The 21,044-nt window shown below is 36.1% G+C and overlaps 2 protein-coding genes across 12 annotated transcripts in view; one reads left to right on the top strand and one right to left on the bottom strand.

Annotated features, from left to right (window-relative positions):
- The window catches only part of GPR160 (G protein-coupled receptor 160), a 48,802-nt gene extending 41,061 nt beyond the window's left edge, over positions 1–7,741 (top strand). For 2 of the 5 annotated variants that reach the window (XM_073023468.1, XM_073023467.1), the window contains 3 exons: positions 2,101–2,224; positions 4,975–5,113; positions 6,231–7,741. In XM_073023468.1, the coding sequence (XP_072879569.1) occupies positions 6,303–7,319 (1,017 nt within the window). In that variant the 5' untranslated portion in view covers positions 2,101–2,224; positions 4,975–5,113; positions 6,231–6,302 and the 3' untranslated portion in view covers positions 7,320–7,741. Of the gene's footprint in view, positions 1–2,100; positions 2,225–4,970; positions 5,114–6,230 lie in introns of all 5 variants that reach the window. The other 3 variants (XM_007972131.3, XM_073023469.1, XM_073023470.1) reach the window with 3 other exon arrangements.
- Positions 7,742–9,761: 2,020 nt separating this feature from the next.
- PHC3 (polyhomeotic homolog 3) overlaps positions 9,762–21,044 on the bottom strand; it is a 93,838-nt gene continuing 82,555 nt past the window's right edge. For 6 of the 7 annotated variants that reach the window (XM_007972121.3, XM_007972124.3, XM_037988575.2 and 3 more), the window contains one exon: positions 9,762–19,550. In XM_007972121.3, the coding sequence (XP_007970312.2) occupies positions 19,396–19,550 (155 nt within the window). In that variant the 3' untranslated portion in view covers positions 9,762–19,395. The remainder of the gene's footprint in view (positions 19,551–21,044) is intronic. The other variant, XR_492928.3, reaches the window with a different exon arrangement.

Raw genomic sequence — 21,044 nt, 5'->3', positions numbered from 1 at the left:
ACTGAATAAAAGCAAGCAGCTCCAGCTGTTTGAGGCTGCTTTCTTTTTGGCCATTAGTGCCAGCCAGCCCCCTAGCTGCTGTTACACTGCATGTCTGTGTCTGAGTACTCCTTTCATCCGTTGCTTGGCCAGGGTCTGTGGGACAGACCCAACAGCTGGTGCCCTGTGTGAAGAACGCTGCAATGGATTGTGATGGAACCCTCGAAAACAAAGGTGAAGAGACTGCAGTAAGCAAGTAATTGGAATTGGAGCCCTCTTGGGATTTCCAAGTTCCAGGGAATTTTCAAGCTAAGGTTTCATCATGGGACAACACTTATTTGCTCAACAGAAACAGCATACAAAAGTATTGAAACAACTGCTTAAAGCTAGTGGAGCCTCGGTTTCAGAGGCTCAATTAAGGGACCTAATGCAAACTTGTTTTCCATAACCCATAGTTCCCAGAAGGCACGTTAGACTTAGAGCTCCGGGAGCAAGTGGGAAGAAATCTTAAATGACAATCATGCATAAGGGCAACGGGGTCCCAGTAACATCTTTTAACATTATGGGCCTTAGTTAGGGCTGCTTTGACCCCACTCTACACAGAAGAGCCTAAAAAGGGAAGGGAGGAAGAACCGTCATCTACCCTACTGCCGCCTTCTCCTCACTCAGTCCCACCGTTACCGGGTAAAGGTGCCACGGAGGAGACAGATTTTCCCTGAGCCCCCTTCCCCAATAAATTGGAAAAAGGACAAGGGATATACTACAGTTATGGGACCCTGTCTTAAGCAGCATTAGAAGGGGAGCTCTTGGTCTGCCTGGTAATGCAAGATCAACAAGGCAATCGGGTACATGAACCCATTACTTTCAACACTTATAAAGAGATAAGAAAAACCATTAGAGAAAATGGAGCCACTAGCCCATTTATGAAAGGATTAACTGAGGCCATAGCAGACAACTTCTGTATGACCCCATGGGACTGGTCAGTGCTAGCTAAAACAACTTGAGAGGCCAGTCAATACCTCCTCTAGAGGGCAGAATTTGATGAATTATGTGCCACAAACCCCTTTATGCAAAGCCAGACACAACACGAGCTGTAACTGCTGCGCTTGTCAAACCTGTTGCTGCACACATCTGTACTCTTCAACAAAACCTGATGCAAAAAAACAAAAGGGAGAGATGTAGATCAGTCAGAGTGGTGGGAGAAACTGTAGGGAAAGGAGCAGGCCTTCTGGAAGGTTGGAAGGCTCTGTATAGCTTTGGGGGAGAATAAGCTGAAGGCAGCTGTTTTCTGACCTTGAGGCAGAGGGCAAGGAGTAGGTACAAGGACGTGTAGTGGGATTTATCTTAAATAGGCTTTTTCACTTGTGTGGTCCAGAAACCGACCTTTGCTCATCCACACGCATGACTGCTCCCTGGAAGGGGGAATAATAATGTGAATTACCCACAGATTATGTTTGCTCCAGGTTTTCGGCATTATGTCTGTACTGAATAAAAGCAAGCAGCTCCAGCTGTTCGAGGCTGCTCTCTTCTTTGGCCACTAATGCTGGGCAGCCCCCTAGCTGCTGTTACACTGCATATCTGTGTCTGAGTACTCCTTTCATCTGTTGTTCGGCCAGGGTCTGCACGACAGACCCGGCATAGATGAGAATTCAGCTGTCTGCTATTAAACCAGACATTAAAGCAAGTTGTGAAATGTGAAACAATGTCACTGTGCTCACTAAATTATTGTTTGGTAAAATATAGTAATTTTTTACCATATTATTTAAACAACATTTAAAAAATGTTATTGATGTTAACATGCAACAAGGGTCAAAGGGTCCTGCAACCAAACACTTTGAGGACAGCTGCGTTATCCTGTGGCTGAAAACTATAAAGTAAGATTCCTTTAAGTAAATGTGGTATATGCATCAATCTCTTCATTTTTGATGTGCTTTCAGTACAAGTATCCCCTTTCTTCCTTTTGCAAGAAAGAAACTAAGAATGTAAGCAGTTAGTTACTGGCTTCAGTCCCACAAAAAAAAGCTACAATTTTTCTAAGCAGTGATCTGGAACCACTTTAACTGGACTCTTGCTATTAAGATAGCTCTTAATGTTTCGTTTTCTTTTCTATCTTTCACACAGAGCTTACTCACATAGCATTTTGGTATATCAAAGTGAAATGCAAGGAACCAAAAATAACATAACTGAAGGCAGTAAAAGCAAAATTAAATAGGAAGATCATCAGTCAAAGACGACCCACTGGAGAGTAAGTATGCAAGTTGTTAAGAATTAATTGGGTTACAAAGGGAAAAACAGAGATTGGGTCAGTGAAAGGAAATCATGGTTTGTTTCCCTGAGGCCCTGCTAATACCTCCAAACTGGGCCAGATCGTAAAGCAAGATACCTTGAAAAGGACTTTCGCATTAACTTTTCAGGTTGCATGTGAGTTGATTCACAAGTAGTTTAAAGAATCATGCAGGAAAAGGACCACATCTTGTAAATCTCTGAGTCCCTATATTTACTGTGAACATTTTTCTAGGGAAAATTCAGGTAGCTTATCAAAGGATTTCTGACTTTTCCAGGGAGTTGTTTTAAAAACAAAATATTGGAATTTTGAACACTTATAGTGGTTTATGGGGTAATTGGGGTAGAGTATATAAAATTGGTCTCATCTAAGAAAGCTCTGATTGGTTTCCATGATCGTGGTATTCAGGAACTATTGTAAATTGGCCAAAATCTTGTTTTCCAGTTTCTTCCTTTCGCTTTTTATTGCCTCAAGTTGCCTGTCTTCCCTGCTCTTATTCTTCTTCTAGCTTTATGATTCTCTTACATATTCCATGTCGAACTTGTCTTCTTTATTCCAGTCATCTTCTGAAAAGGTTCTTGGTTCCTGCGTTGGGTGGCTGTAACTGATTCTCTTCCTCCTCGGTGGACCTTCCTTATCCCCTAGGAGACACAAGGGTCCTCCTCCAGGTTCTCCTCCTCCCTGCTTTTGTCATCTTCCAGGTGCCTCCACAGGTCAGAGTCAGTGATGAAACAGGAACTTGGAAATCATCCCTTGGATGTTGCCTACCTAGCTTTTCTTTTCTTTTTGCGACAGTCTCAATCTGGCACCCAGGCTGGAATGTAGTGGCGTGATCTTAGCTCACCACAGCCTCGACCTCCTGGGCTTAGGTGATCCTCCCGCCTCTGCCTCCCAAGTAGCTGGAACTATAGGTCCCACCATCATACCCAACTAATTTTTGTATTTTTTGTAGAGACTAGGTTTCACCATGTTGCCTAGGCTGGTCTTGAACCTCTGAGCTCAAGTGATCTACCCACTTTGGCCTCCCCAAAGTGCTAGGATTACAGGCATGAGCCATGACCCCCAGCCTGACTTGGCTTTCCTTACTTTAGAATAGGAGTTATAAAAGTTAAAATTATGTGAGACAGATGATTCTATTCTTTTATCCTAAAGTTACATTTCTGAAAAATGAGTCTTTATAAATATGAATCCACACGATTTCCTCACCCTCATTTTAAACCAACATTGGTTGTTTAAAACTAAGCCTTTTTTGTTTCCATTTTTGGCACAAGGGGGACTTCCTACGGTCTTACTCATCTTGGCTTCTTTATCCAAGCAACACCACTTACAAGACCAATGGCATTTGTTAAGTCGGCAGCTACGTTTCTCTGCCCTTGTATATCAAATCTGGAATGCAACTTTTTTGGATAGGATCAAATTAAACTGTACTATGTTTAAATACAGGGGAAAAAAACTTGAGTGTGGGAAGTACTTGTTTGATTAGGTCTTTTATAGTTATGAAAATAGATTTTGTATTATAATTGCCTTTACACATACACACGTTTCTATAAGTAGATTCATTATTTGTATACCTTAATAAGTTATCTTATGACCGATTTATGGCCATGAGAGTAATGGTTCAATCTGTCGACAAAACTGTCATCAAAACTCTCTCACAGTGATTTTTTTATTTTTATTTTAGGTTCAGGGGTACAGGTGCAGGTTTGTTTTATAGGTAAACTCATATCATGGTGGTTTTTTGCACAGATTATTTTGTCACCCAGGTACTAAGTCTAGTACCTAATAGTTATTTTTTTCTGCTCCTCTCCCTCCTCCCATTCTCCACCCTGAAGTCGACCCCAGTGTCTGTCGTTCCCTTCTTTGTGTCCATCAGTTCTCATCATTTAGCTCCCACTTGTAAGTGAAAACATGTGGTATTTGGTTTTCTGTTCCTGCGTTAGTTTGCTAAGGATGATGGCCTCCAGCACCATCCATGTTCCTGTGAAAGATATGATCTCCTTTCTTATGCTGCATAGTATTCCATGGTATATATGTACTACATTTTCTTTATCCAATCTGTCACTAATGGGCATTTGGATTGATTCCATGTTTTCACTATTGTCACACTAATTTCTTTACCTTCAGACAAAATTATTTAATCATCAGTGACCTATTTTTAGGCAAATTTAACTTTTTCAGTTTTCAGACTCAGTACTCCATTTTTTTCCTTACAGTTTGGGAAACAAAGTATAACACTACTGTATTGATGACTTGATATGTACCTTTTTAGCCCTTTTCTATGCATGTATAATTTCTTACATGACATGTTGCTGCATAATTTTGTAACCTGCATTTCATTTAACATACTGTGGAAATTTATCATGATGTTTTTTTAACATGTACCAAATTCACAAGGCTTAAAATTTAACAAATGAAGGTAGAGTGAAAACTATGAAAACCAAGTCTTCCTCCTATCCTGAGAAACATTTTTAATGGCTGCATATCATAAAGATGACCATATCCCTGGGTGAGCCTCCCTAATCCAAAATCTGAAATCTGAAATGCTCTAAAATCCAAAACTTTCTGAGCACTGACCTGATGCTCAAATGAAAGTGTGGGTTTCTGGATTAGGGATGCATTCAAAATTCAAAACACTTTTGGTCCTAAGCATTTCTGACAAGGGATAGTCAACCTGTGTTTTGTTTCTTTCTTGTTTTTTTTCTTTGAGACAGGGTCTTGCTCTGTCACCCAGGCTTGGAGTGCAGTGGCACAATTGCGGCTCACTGCAGCCTTGACCTCCCAGGCTCAAGCGATCCTCTCACCTCAGCTTCTCCAGTGGCTGGAACCACAGGTGTGCATCACCATGCCCAGGTAATATATATATATATATTTTGGTAGAGGGAGCTCCGTATATTGCTCAGGTTGGTCTCCAACACCTGGGCTCAAGCCATCTTCCTGTCTTGGCCTCCGAAAATGCTGGGATTTCAGGCAAGAGCCCCACTACACCAGCCAACCTGTGTGGTTTTGAACCCATCTCCAGTTTTTGACATTTGTGGTTGGGTTTGTTGTTCTTGTCATTTTTTTTTTTTTCCTATTTATAAATACTGTGATTGAATAGTATTATAGAAGTAAGTTTGGGTCAACTCTGTTTTTTTTTTTTAAGGATGTGTTTCTTGAATCTCCTTCCTTTCCTTCCAATCCTTTCCTGATTTCTTCTTCTGACTTCTTTCATCATCTCTTTTTCCTGCTTCCAAATGCATGTATTACTGAAGCCTCAACTCCTGTTCCTTTGCCTTTACCTACCGCTTCCTGATGTTCTCATGTATCTATACTCAGTCCCTATTCCTTCCCTCTATTATCTTGTCTCTCCACATGCCATTAACTGAAAGATCACATCCAGAAGATAAACACTTCTCTTTCTTTCCTTTACCTATGTTTCCACTATTTTTAGCTGAAACCACCTGTTTTCAGAGATTCAGGAAAAGATTCAATCTGAAGGATCCTGCAGCTAAAAACTTTGAAAACTGTGTTAAGGGGTCCCATAAGCATAGCTTCTAAACTTCACTGACAAAAGGGACTGGGGTCATGCAGTCTGGAGTCAGAGTGAGGTGGGATTAAAAGCTCTATGTAGTTGTTTTGCATATTGCTATCAAGCTTCTATTTTAGGCATGAGTTTTGGCCCTGGTAGATAAAACCATTTCTCTAAGTTATTAAAACCTGTACTTATATATAGAAGTTAGTAATTTATATTTAACATTTTGGTTTAAAAATCTTTTGGTTTAAAGTTCTGGACCATCTGGGTCTCAAAAAAATGACCAAAGTGTACACATTAATTTTTATGTTCTGTATTATATGACATATAATTCTTATTCATATATTTAATTATTTGGGGAAATGACTGAATTAGGCTTTTAGGAATAGTGGTGCTTGCTTTGTAAAGTTTCAAAATAGGTAACATTAAGGTTTTCTTTTCACTTTTTTTTTGCAGGGACGGAAAATAAAGGAAGCAGTGTTTTATCATGTGTATTTCAGCAGGTCTTCTTGAAATTTAAGTAAAAATATGACTGCCCTCTCTTCAGAGAACTGCTCTTTTCAGTACCAGTTACGTCAAACCAACCAGCCCCTAGATGTTAACTGTCTACTGTTCTTGATCATACTTGGGAAAATATTATTAAATATCTTTACACTAGGAATGAGAAGAAAAAACACCTGTCAAAATTTTATGGAATATTTTTGCATTTCACTAGCATTCATTGATCTTTTACTTTTGGTAAACATTTCCATTATATTGTATTTCAGGGATTTTGTACTTTTAAGCATTAGGTTTACTAAATACCACATCTGCCTATTTACTCAAATTATTTCCTTTACTTATGGCTTTTTGCATTATCCAGTTTTCCTGATAGCTTGTATAGATTATTGCCTCAATTTCTCTAAAACAACCAAGCTTTCATTTAAGTGTCAAAAATTATTTTATTTCTTTACAGTAATTTTGATTTGGATTTCAGTCCTTGCTTATGTTTTGGGAGACCCAGCCATCTACCAAAGCCTGAAGGCACAGAATGCTGCTTCTCACCACTGTCCTTTCTATGTCAGCATTCAGACTTACTGGCTGTCATTTTTCATGGTGATGATTTTATTTGTAGCTTTCATAACCTCTTGGGAAGAAGTTACTACTTTGGTACAGGCTGTCAGGATAACTTCCTATATGAATGAAACTATCTTATATTTTCCTTTTTCATCCCACTCCAGTTATACTGTGAGATCAAAAAAAATATTCTTATCCAAGCTCATTGTCTGTTTTCTCAGTACCTGGTTACCATTTGTACTACTTCAGGTAATCATTCTTTTACTTAAAGTTCAGGTTCCAGCATATATTGAGATGAATATTCCCTGGTTGTACTTTGTCAATAGTTTTCTTATTGCTACAGTGTATTGGTTTAATTGTCACAAGCTTAATTTAAGAGACATTGGATTACCTTTGGATCCATTTGTCAACTGGAAGTGCTGCTTCATTCCACTTACAATTCCTAATCTTGAGCAAATTGAAAAGCCTATATCAATAATGATTTGTTAATGTTAATTAAAAGTTATGACTATAGTAAGATCATAATTTTACAAACAGAAAGAACTCAGGACATATTAAAAAATAAACTGAACTAAAGCTTTTGCCCCTTAACTTTGATACTGTTCACAATGTGTCTTTTGGGGCTATGATACTATTTATTAAATAGTGTTTTATTTTAAAAACAAAATAATTCCAAGAAGTTTTTATAGTTGTTCAGGGACAGTATATTACAAATATTATTTTGTTATTAACACAGAAAGTGAAATGAGTTAACATTTGGCCATACTGATGTTTGTGTTACCCAAAAAAACTACTGGATGCAAACTGTTATGTAAATCTGAGATTTCACTGACAACTTTAAGATACCAACCAAAACATTTTTATTAAATGTTCAAATGAAAGCAAGAAAATAAAAATTGTTCTTAAAATGATTTGGTATAAAGTTCAGTGTAAGAGGAAGATTAGTTTATTTTAAATGTAGCTAATTTTAAAAAGTATCTCTCTGTTCTTAATGCAAATATTCCTGGAAGAAGAGAGTTTTGGTTGCTCACCTTATGGAACTGGAAGTAATGACTAGGTCCCTTTCCATGATTCAGCAGATTCGTTTTCATATTATAACTTGTATGTCACATACTTGCATGTCACATCATAATGACATTAGCAATGTATCACACGTAAAAGCAGAGTTTTTCATCCTCAGCACTCTTGACATTTGGGGTTGGTTAATTTTCTGTTGGGGGGCAGTTTAGCAGCATCCCTGCTCTCTGCCCGCTGATTGGTGGCACCTCCATGCCCAGTAGAAACAATAAAAAATGTCTCTAGACATTGCCAAACCTCCCCCGGTGGATGGGCAGAGTTGCTTCATTGGAGTAAAATATGAGTGGCAGAATAATCTTATGTTACTTTAGGAACTAAGCTACATAGGTATTTTTATCACCCATTTATAAATACTATATTGCATAAATCTAAACTTAGCTTTTCCTGAATTGGTGGCTTTTGATTTTTTTTTTTTATATTTATAGTAAGATATATTTTTTAACATCATGACCCATAGACATGTATGTATTATGTTTACATGTCATAACAATACTTACCCTTACATATCATGCAAATACGTTTTTTAGTGTCATTTTTTAAATGCTGGTTTTGATCCACTAAATTGAGTTCATGATCCACAAATGTATTACTTTCCATTATTTGAAAAAATGTCCTAAAACAAGTGCTATGGAACACTAATAATGGCAAAGAGATTTAAGAAATGTGTCCTGTGTGCCAGGTACCATCTTAAGTGTTTTACATGCAGCAACTGATTTAATCCTCACAGCAACTCTGACAGGAACTATTATCTATCCCCTTCTTACAGATGAGGAAATTTAAACAATGGAAGTAAGAAACTCACTATGATACAACTAGACACTGGGGAAGCTGGGATGCAAACCCAGAATTCTGGTCCAGAGTTCTTGCTCTTTACCACTATATTACACTGCCTTTCATTGGTGCCACTGACTGTTCTCAAAAAGAATGGTTTGTTTCAGAGTCAAATGTGAAGAATGTTGTTTCTTAATTATTTTTCACTTGAAAATGTACAATGCCCATGAACATGTTAAGGCTTTACAGTGCTATAATGAAGAAGAAACCCATTTACTTGAGCACAGAAGTCTCTTTAATTAGCTAATTAATTAACCATCTATAAAGACAAGTTGGGAAATGCTCCTGGGCACTCAGTCAGGAATTCTTTGAGTAGCAGGTAATACAAACTCAACCTGAGCCATTCTAAGAACAAGCTGGATATTGGAAAGACAACTCGGTAAACTACTAGGAGAATCTCTCTTCAGTTGTTGGTTTCCATTTTGTGTCCACAAAGTGGGTGTTCTGGCTGCCAGCAGCTCAGGGCTTTCATAATTCCAACTTAAAGCATCTCCTAACTTCAAATATATAGTCCCAGGGAATGACTGTTCAACCTGACTTCAATCATATGTCCACCTCTCTATGATCAGGTCTGTTAACGGAAGACATGGTAGGGAACAGAAATAACCCCTATAATAGATGCTACAATGTTAAAAAAAAAATAGAGAAAGTAGGAATAAAAATCACATTATTCTATAAAAACCAAATGCATATAGAGAGCCAACTATATCGAAAGTTTAGGACAAATAATCCTATGTTCAAGAGAACATCAGGGTGTGTTTAAACAGTTTAAAACATTAAAACCCGGCCCTCTTTCCTTCTCTGTGTTACTTTTTCCTCTAAATATATTGCCTTCTAGTTGGCCAAATATGGGACTGAAATATGTTTAAATATATTGAAATTAATCAGTAAAGACTTAAACTCTTTGCAGATTTTAAATCAGGAGATTTTAAAACCATTTCAAACCTCACTAAGCTTTTTGTTTAACACAGGATTCCCCATGTCTCACAAGCTTAAAGAAAAAAAATTATTCAATAGACCAGCCAAATGGAAGAGGCTTTTATTTGTAAAGAAATGAACTTACAACTGGTCTACAATATATTATTATAATATAAACAATATAAATAAATGATCCTGTAGGCCCACTAATCTTCCATCCAGACCCACACGAAGCAATGTTACAACAATATTCTATATGAAAATGTGCAGGTAACAAAGGTGCAATTACAAGCAAGTTAAGCAGCAGAGTATAAGGTGCTTTAATTTAATAGTTAATGTTGCCATCAACAAACATTTAAATGCTCAATTTACTTCACTGAATACAGACACAACAAATATGAAAATCTAAATTCATACACATGCTACTTAATATGAAAGTGCTTTCTCTTTTTTAAAAAAATACACCAAATGGACACTTTTTACATAGATCAAATGTGCTCTTACAATGCAAAATTAACCTTCATTTTCAGGTTATACATTTTAAAACTGTAGCTATCAACACCAATCTAGGAACTCTAATGCTAAGAGTGCTAAAAACTTTCATTTCTTGTAAGGAGGACTCTAATACAATATCCAATGTAAAGAATACATCTATATATAATCTTAACATTTGTTTTCTGTAAAGATAAAAAATGTTTTCTTTCCCCTTGGTGATCTTTGTTCATCCTGGGTGGATCATCTTTTGAGGTTTTAATAATACGAAAGTCCTATTTTAGAACAATGGGAGGAACCAAAAGGAGGAATTACAAACTTGGTTAACATGTGCTTGAAGCATCCAAAAAACACCAGTTTATCACAATTGGTCTTTGCTAAAATTAACAACAAAATGTTAATAAGGAAGAAGACAAAAAGTACTAATTTAATAAAAGGCTTGAAATGCCTGCCACCATTGTCAGTATCCATCTATCCAACCTTCATTTACTACAAGCATAATACTACTTTGAGGATAATTTTTGGAACTTATTTGGACTTTTTCCCCTATAGGAAAAACAAAGACCAAGTTTTTGAAGGAGAGGACTGGGAATCTAGTTTAAATGTATACATCCAAAATTATATCATCTTTGCACATTCAGTTGACTTTTTGAAATTTAAGAATACATATACAAAAAGTATTTATGTAATACACATTTTAACAGCATAAAATATTTGAAAAATTAGTTATACTTTAAAAATTAAAACACTTGAAAAGTATTTTTTAAACTAGTACCATGGAATAATTTTTTGAAACCCAGATTATCTGGCTACTTAGATGATAGTCTTCCCGTTTTCAATTAAGTGTTAAAGATTCTAATATAGATTCTAACCCAACATTTTATTTGGATATTTCCTGCTTTAAAAAGCTGCAACAGGCTAGGCGCAGTGGCTCATGCCTATAATCCCAGCACTTTGGGAGGTTGAGACGGGCGGATCACTTGAGGTCAGGGGTTTGAGTCCAGCCTGGCTAACATGGTGAAACCCCATCTCTACTAAAAATACAAAAAACTAGCCAGGTGTAGTGGCGCATGCCTGTAATCCCAGCTACTTGGGAGGCCAAAGTGGGAGAATCGCTTGAACCTGGGAAGGTGGAGGTTGCATTGAGCTGAGATCGCACCACTGCACTCCAGCCTGGGTGACAGAGTGAGACTCTGTCTCAAAACAAACAAACAAAAAGCCACAAGAATGATAAACTATTTTTAATAGATATTTTCATTCTATATCTTTATGGAGAATGTTAGTATCAACTGATGTTGACATGTAAAGCTGTGTCAATAGGAAGTACAATGTGATTCACAGCATCCCAGAGTGACAAGGAAGGGACCTTAACCCAATAAATGATTCTCCCATTCAATGTTTATCCCCCAAATACTTACCAATTCAAGCATGGAACTGTTCCATGTTTACCCGTTCTGCATTTTAAAGGATGCCCTTTGTATGTGCTTTCTAGAATATTACTGCTGCTTATGTATCTTTAAAAGGTGGATATTTGTAATAGCTTAAAATACAGTAACATTTATTTTGCGTCATCTTTCTTAATTTAAAAACAAAAAATAAATGAACAAGTCTGTTCCAGTGATCTCCTTTGAGATATTTCAGTTTTAGAAAGTTGCTACACTGTCAGGCGTGGTGGCTCATGCCTGTAATCCCAGCACTTAGGGAGGCCAAGGTGGGTGGATCACTTGAGGTCAGGAGTTCGAGACCAGCCTGGCCAACATGGTGAAACCCCATCTCTACTAAAAATACAAAAATTAGCCGGGTGTCGTGGCGAGCACCTGTAATCCCAGCTACTCGGAAGGCAGAGGCAAGACAATCGCTTGAATCTGGACGAGGTTGCAGTGAGCTGAGATCATACCACTGCACTCCAGCCTGGGCGACAGAGCGACCCTGTCTCAAAAAAAAAAAAAAAGGTTGCTACACTGTCAATACTGGGTAAAAAGCTCTTATATCAACAACAGCTTTTTTTTGTTCTGCCACATGCCTTGTATAGCAACAACTCTGGAACAGATTCAAGTGTTAAAATAATGCCGTGAAATATGGGCTGTCTCAACCTGTAAGTCCTTAATGTTAAGTCTCCTAAATTTTGTAACTTAATCAGGTATAGGGCCAACTGATGTTTAGTATGTGAAATGTGTTATAAAAATTATGATATGATTCACTCAGACCCCTTAGATGTCATCTAGCCTAACCCTTTACCCAATACATAAAAATACTCCCTCCCAGTTCCAAGTTTATTAAGATTCCCTCTCAGTCAGTTTATTAAGTAGTAATGATTATGTTCATATTTATTTAAGCCACAATGAATTTTGGGGGGAAGATTTTACTTATTACTAGTTCCTCATGTCATGATCACCACACACTGCACATATAAGTGTTCAAATGGTTTGCTAAATGCATATAAGTACATGAATGACAATATTCATATGTGTTCATATATTCAGTGGTTAACCAATAAGGAGCATTTAGGAAAATGTCCTCATTTGCTTGTTACGTATGAATTTTCTATTTTAATCCTTAGGAGAACAAAGACTGTAGGTGACCCAAGAAATGGATGCTAAACCGAACCCCTAAAAAGGGAAAGAGAATGAAGTAGGAGCAACCCCATTACATGGCCTAGAATCATAGTTTTAGAGCTGGGAGGTACCTCAAAGATGAATTAAACCAAAATTAACCTTTGAGTAGTACAGGGACCATATTGCATATCTGGAAGCTGTTAAAAAAGCTGAGTAATTGCCCAACATGTCACACACAGCTAACCCACTGACATAAAACCCCAGTATCCAGACCAGTGTGTTAATCCTCATTCATCATCATCTTAATTCATCTATTATTTACTACTGAAATAGATTATTTACTGATTATTTAATGCTACCCAAAACAAAAAAATACCTTTAAGGGAAGCATTCTAAATAAAGATTTAAATACTAGACTCTTCTGGTTTACTTGAAGCAAGACTAAAAAATTCTTTCTAAAACAGGTTGATGTTTAACTTCACTGATGACTAAACACCCCACCACTCTCATGAACACCAACTTTTTCACCATCGTCAGTTAAAGCTCCACAAATCTTGGATTTAACACTGATAATATTCCATGAAATGTAACTTTTAGGTCAATAAATGATGGTGACTATCAATCCTTAAGATGATTCCTGGAGTAAATTTAAACAGGTGCTCTAAAAGAACTTACTACCTTACTCTTATATTTAATTAAAACCTTGCTATGTTAGTATAACAGTGTTTTTAAATTATATTGGTTTTCTCCAAATTGAAATTCATTACTCTGCTTCTTTTAAACAACATGTTTTGTTTTCTTTCTATGGATTCATACTGAACACCACCAGTATCACTGAGAGGACCAGTACTTGTAAAAAGCAGTAGAAAAAAAATATTTTTCAAAAGTAGAAAGCTAGCTAGAACCTCATTATGTTGTACCTCTTCTCTAACATTTCAGATTAAAATTGTCATCTTTAAATAAGATTAAATGTCAACAAACTGTAAAAGGGAAAAAATAAAACATCTGGAAAACATTTCCCAAATGTTCCCATAAACATGACACTTGGAAGGGGTGTGTGCATGTGTCTGAGTAGAAAAGCTGGTCTTCAGAGCTGAAAAGGAGGGCAGAGATTCCCCTTAATGTATGTTTTCTAAATTGAAAGTTTAGAAAAAGCCATATTCTCTGGAATGTGATGGTAATAATTATATTTGTATTAATGCTTTACAACTTTTTTTTTTTTTTTTTTAAAAAAGCTTTCTCATAGTACAATTTGAAAATGGATTAGGTTCTAAAAACTAATATGTAAAACTTGGAAAATTCTTAAAAATTTAGGAAATTCTTTTTCCAAAGAAGGTAATCTAAACTTTTTTTATTTGAAGAAAGCTTATGTAACTACTGTGAACAAAACTATATAAGGATACATTTTATGAACTTCTAAAAAAAGAGGACCTATCTTCCCAAAGAATTTTTTGTTTTGTTTTGCTTTTTTGAGACGGTGTCTTGCTCTGTCACCCAGGCTGGAGTGCGGGGGTACGATCTCAGCTCACTGCAACCTCTGCCACCTGGGTTCAAGCAATTCTCCTGTCTCAGCCTCCCAAGTAGCTGGGATTACAGGTGCACGCCACCACACCCAGCTAATTTTTGTGTTTTTAGTAGAGATGGGGTTTCATCATATTGGTCAGGCTGGTCTCGAACTCCTGACCTCAGGTGATCTACCCGCCTCAGCCTCCCAACGTGCTGGGATTACAGGTGTGAGCCACCATGCCCAGCCCCAAATAATTTTTTTTTAAGATATACAGCTTAACAAGTTGAAATTTTAGTAAGATTGCATATTTACTTTTCCTAATACTGTATTTGTGCTTATCTAAACTGGATCACAATCTTTGAGATGAAATTAAATGCTCTAAGTAGATTTATAAAATACCAATATTGATGAATGTGGGTAAACAGTTCATTTCATGATCCACACTGCTGTGAACCAAAGCAGCAGAGGTAGGCTTGTGTTTACTGAAATCCAGACTAGGAAAGAGAAACCTATAGCTTTTCTTTTCCCAATTCTTAGACTGAGATACAACCTAACAAATAAAATACTATCTTAAAATGCCTCTTTATAACAATCTACAGAGGTGATTCAACTGTGGTATCTGAAAATGGAAACTCTCTGTAATGCTGGCAACTCAATTACAACAACCTTTGAATTTTTGACAAATATTCTCCAACTATAATAAAAGGTTGTCAAATTTTCGGAAATCAAAAATCACTAACTTATATATCATTGGAACTATTAATATCCATGCTCCTAAGCATGGAGACAGTGGGTATAGAGAGTGAAAGAATGAGTCAGATTACAGGTAAATCTTGACATACAAAAACTATAGCCTACTTATAACTGGCATCTAACAATTAAAATGTATTATTTTGAACTATGGATGTAGGCCATATCTATCCTAAATAACTTCTATCCTCTTGGGTCTGGAATGCTTTGTTCCTCCTACTTGTCGCCTCCTCTACTTCCCTATCCTTCCCCCTAGAAAACCTTCCTTAGGGCCCAGCTAGTTACGTATGTAGTACACAAGAAACAGACTGAGCAATCATTTTGCATAGATGGGCCAGTTTCCGCTGCCCAAAGGTTGCTCTGGAACATGACTGTCAGGTATCAGAAAGTCCTGCCCCAGCTGCCTCCCGCCTCCCTTCATCAAGTTAGCCCCAATACAAAATCCTCGCTAAAGATTTTGAGACAAAGATCTAAGAAATAAGTTTTCATGCAGTTTTCTTTGAGCTAGAGGCCTTAGAGAGGTAGTGAGATGAGGCCCTTTCATGCCATTAGCTAATGCTCAATGCCAGTAGGCTGCATGTGTTCCTGCAATTCATCAAGGTGAGAATCTTTAAACCACAAACTATAACCAGGCTGTTCTGGTTGGAAATATATCTTTAAAACATTTTAACAGTATGTCCAGTCAGTTTCATCCACTGGATATGGCTGTCAGGTCAGCATCACTCACATACATCTATAATAATGTATTCTTTCAAAAATCGTTTATACACATTTAATATAGGCATATAGCCTAAGACTATATTGCCTCCCTACCATACTTGTGCCATTGTGGAACCAAAAGCCTGAAGATGGACATAATGTACTTTAAGACATTTAACTGAACAAGTCAGTGGGAGACAGGGCACTATGTAACACATTTCAATTCAATCTAAGACTTGTAATTGTGAATAGATGTCTCATTATAATTTTATACTTGATATATGAAGATAAGCTATGTCAAAAATTATTTAAAGGCATGATCACAATAATACTTGTTTCACAGTTCTAAGTATTTTGATACACCAGGAAACAAAAATCAACTGGGATCCCTAATGAAAGGAAATTATTTATTCTAAGTAAAACATGAATATTCACTTCAAAAGTGCAGAAATGTACTCAGTGTTGAAGCAGGCTAAGCTAACAAGGATGATGGCCTCCTCCTCTGACCCTTCCCATGCTCAAGCTTCTGCATTACCATTTCTTTCCTCCCATTCCACCTTGTCTACTCCTGGGTGACTGCTCTTACACCACACCTTTTTTAAAAGTTCTGTTTAGAGCATTCAACAGCAAAGTAACAGTACCATCAGGGCAATAATATGCTACTTAAAAAATGACAGGATTTGGAACACTCTATCTCATACTATATTGACTATTCAAAGCTGCATAGCTGTGTCTTACACATGCCTACACAAGGCTTGATGAATATTAATGTCATATAAAAAATAGTTTTCACAAATCAGCTCTCTTAGTTGTTTAACTTCCCTAGGAACACAAGGCTTAAAGCAAAATTTCAAACTTAACGGTTTTGTATCCCAATGGGACAAAGAGTGCAACACTTTAAGGAAGTCAGAAAATGCAAACTTAGGTAGCAAAAGTAGGAAGAACCTTCATGTTCCCTGTTTGTCATTACCTCTCCCCAGTTAAAATCCTAAAACTATTAGTAGTAGTATGAAAGGATATGAAAACAATTATACTCCCCACCTATATCATACTGAAACTGTGCTTTAAAGCTCAGGAGAGAGGTGGATGCTCAGTGTTGTCTATATATCCATTATACATAGATGAAGCTTTGAAATTAAGATGATTAACTCATCTTGGAAGAAACAGCTGTACCAATGTGATAGCAAACAAGCCATTTTTAAATAAAAACTCACTTGAAAAAAGCAAGTGCATCTTCTGGGTATGTTCTGAGTGGGGACAACAGAGATCTATCTGGACTAGATTTAAGATTATAAGGTATTCTCCAATAGAAAACCCTCCTGTAAGCCCCTCCTGAATACTTTTAAGACAGCAGTAGGCACAGGGGCTTTCAATAAGTACAGAATGGCTGCTAGTAGGAAAGCAAATAAATAAAAGGAGAGCCTACAACACAGTTCAAAATTGATACCTTAAAGGCCATAGTAATATAGTTATGGGAGGTAATCATTATTGCTGGAGGAGTCTATCCCCAAATAATAAACTTTGTATTAACTGTGGATAATCTATGAGAAGTTTTAATTCCAGGCAAGATTTTCCATTGCACCTCCCTCCCTCATACTGTGAGCCGTCTCTTACTAATGCTTAGCCTGTATTGTGTTCTGAAATTCCAAGAAGAGGGGAAAAGTCAAGCATATGACAATTCTGTCATGATGATTAACTACTAATAAATGAAAACCGATTATAGAGTACCTAGCTTTCCTTGAAACTTTAATCCAATGATTAAAAATGTGATATAAAGAAATATGTAACATAGACTACAAGCTATTGTAGGTCTGGAACATGAGCCTTATATTATATTACATATTCTAATCCTACATGTAACTATCAGTAAACATCTTTTTTTAAAACATTACTACACAAAGAATTCCACAAAGCATACATTCAAACAAGAGGCATCTAAAGATTAAAAAAATTACCCGCTGTATTTTTGTATAAAAATAATCAACATTCTCTAATGTACACAAAGCCAAAAGATAAATATCTGTGATGTCTTCAGTGACATCTTTAGTCTTCTACTAGCTCAACACAATCTTTTTGAAAAGAGCAGTGAAAATGACTGAAACTCATGGACTCTTTATTTTCCCCTCCTTACTCGACTTCTGCCAAATATCTGTGTATGTTCCTTCAATTACTAAAATATCTCAATCGTGGTAATATAAGAAAAGAGTAAAACAAAACATTCATCATCTCAAATAAAATTTTTGATGTCCAGGACTATAAAGCTTTCAGGGCTTCCACAAACAATTTTGTTTTAGTGTCATAATTCTATAGAACACTGTTCAGTAAAAGGTTTTGCTTTAAATTTTTTTCCTCAAACATGTACATACAAAATTATATCTGGTGATTTAAGAGAAATCACTTGGTAAGTGCTTTGCAGGAAGCATGCAAACGTTTGCTAAAGGAAGTAGGAATGTACATTCTAGCTAGTCCCAGCATGTTCAACATTAGAAAAAAATCCAAAGAGCAACCACATATCTGCTACAAACTATTTTCTTGCCAGAAAAGGCTATGCACTAGTTCATAGGTATAATCATATTATGCCTTCATCATTGCAGAGGAGCACAGAGGTATGAAAGATAATCAGAATGAATTAGTACTTTCTGAGAGTTAAATTATTTGCATGTTAGTCCTTATTTTATAGGACAATTTGTAGATCTTTTTTTCTTTTTCTAGTATGATTAAACTAGAAAAAATTATTCAGCAGAATATGAATGTTATGTGAATAATACTTTCATCATATATATTTAGTATGCTCCATCTTTTAAAAGTATTCCTTTGGGTGAAAACAGTATTTATCACTCCTTCTATATCAGAGTTTCTCAACCTTGGCAGTACCGACATTTTTGAACCGATAATTCTTGATAGTGGAGGGGTGCTGTCCTGTGCATTATAAGATATTTAGAAACATCTCTGGCTTCTACCTACTAGATACCAGTAGCAACCCTCCCCTAAACCCAGCCCCAAGCTGTGACAACCAAAATGTCTCAGCATTGCCAAATGTTCCCTGGCGATCAAAACTGACCTCCACTGAGAACCACTGCTCCAAATAAATGTACAAAAACTGAGAGGAAAACTTTCTCAGTCAAACCAAATTCTTGGTCAAGTTTGGAATAGGAACTAACTCTTCTCACTTCCAGATCAGTATTGTTCATACTAGAACACAATTCCTTTTTTATAGGTAAAGCATATGTCTAAAAGACATATTTTTTAAAATGTACACTGATTTCATATGATTCTGTCACTGGACTACTAAGTTATTCCATAACATACCTCTCATGACAACCTTTAGAAAACTAATAGGGTAGAAAAAAATGTATAAGAAAATCGAATCAAAAGAGGAGAAATGTAAATCATTAAATTACTTTTAAAAGGATTCTTTATATTAATGATAAACATCACCTTTAAAAAAATTATCTAGTGTAACACATTTCTTTGAAAAATATCATGGCCCTCTATAACAAGTCTTTCAATGTTTCATGTAACCTGTAAAATTAATTTTACCAATGTTTGTTAATTATGAAAATGTATGATGAATTATTATACCTGTAGAAGAAATGTCAGTATTTGATGTGGAAATCCCAATGTGCTTGGCTATCCACTACAGTAAGTGTCATATTCTAGACCAAGTTAGGCCTTTACCTTACAAGTTTGTGTGAGAAGAGTAAAACTGCTGTTTTATCAAGGTTTCATGTTCCTGTTAAGATTCCTTCAGAGAGTTGATGCGTGCACAGATCTTCAGGGCTGGGCCTAGCTTGATATTCATTGCACTCATGAGATGGTCTTCTTTTAGCAAGAGAAGGGCCTGTCCATCAATCTCCTGTGCTCTGAATTCATCTGCAATATCCTGGCAGCCTGGAATTTGACCAGAGAACGGAAGTTAGAATTAAATATACAACAATTAGACATTACTCCTAACAGTCACAGTTATGCTCTCACTGGGTCTGAGAATCTGAAATACAGGCTGAGAAACAAATGAAATTTATTTATGGTAGTCTTGAGTTCACTCTTGAAGAATAGAGTATTTGCATTCTGAAAATAAGAATTAATTCAAACTCCAGGTAAAGCAATTTGCTTGGAATTCTTGCTCTAAAATAATGTTATAGAAATAATTCATAAGAGGTAAAAATGTACAAAGTCTAGATATAATACTTCCTTCACAAAAAGGACTATGGTGTTACCTCAAAGCATGCCACATAACAGGTTTAGGTTAACTAGTTATACCTCATGAACTTATCTCTGTATAATACATCCTTCACATACAGGTAAAGAGGAAACAAAAATATAATGTTTTGCCATTTAAATAACAACCTAGAAATATTTTCTTAAGTAAGTACCACTTGTAACCTTCACTTGACAAGTACATTTAAAATATTTTTCTTGTTCACTCAGGACAGATCAAATCTCTCAATATTGTATTACCAATCTATTGCAATGCTGCTGAAATGTATTAGACTGCTTGACTTGTAACTTCAACTGCAAATCTTAGTATCACTGGGCTTGTCTCCACTTTTGTTAAGAAAACAATTCTTATTGAAATTATGAGCTTGCTGGTGAATTTCCTGCCATATAACCAATATTTTAGCTCTCAGTCTAAACCAGGTGCTTTAGCAGGTAACAATGCTAGTATCTACCTGAAACTCACATGTTTTTACTGTCTACCAAATTTTCAATTCTGGATTACTCAACAAACTTACCCATTAAGGGTAAAGAAACCAATAGGAAAGGTAATGAATTAAGCAGCTGAGACCAGAGAGAATACAAAAATATGGAAGCTTTCTTGAGAGACAGTAAAATTTTAAGATGAATTTAAGAATACACATAAAAACTGACAGCTTAAGTTTTTCTATTTTATTCAAATCAGCATTCTAAGGGAAAACACAAAGAAAAAGATAATGAAAAATGAAAATAGTTACATTACACTTTTGGATGCCACAATTTCGCTAGTTCAATTATCCTTTCTACTTGCAAATGTATCATCCTCTTGTTTATGTAAGATTATGTCTTACAACCCAGCACAAAGCACAAAGCATTATAGGTACTGAATACATAATATTTGTCAATAAGGACTGAATTAGTAAATATACAATAAACAAAAATATAATCTGCTACAGAAGAGCTATCTGTAAGAGCAATACAAACATTTTTTCCTGTGTACAGCTGTGTGTCCATTTTTTCTCTTGCTTTTTTCTCATGTCCTGTTAGTTGTATCTTTACCGTTTCCTATATAACAACTAGCTTTTCAATTTCTATTTTAATAATTTCTCAGACTTTGAAAAATTCATTTCAATATCCTCTATAAAATTTTTATGTTTTTGCCCATTTATCTTATAAAAGAAACTATAGTTG

This window comes from Chlorocebus sabaeus, chromosome 15 (assembly GCF_047675955.1).
Source record: "Chlorocebus sabaeus isolate Y175 chromosome 15, mChlSab1.0.hap1, whole genome shotgun sequence".
NCBI lineage: Eukaryota > Metazoa > Chordata > Mammalia > Primates > Cercopithecidae > Chlorocebus > Chlorocebus sabaeus.
The sequence above is the reverse complement of the archived record's forward strand: the minus strand, read 5'-3'. Positions and strand labels throughout refer to the sequence as shown.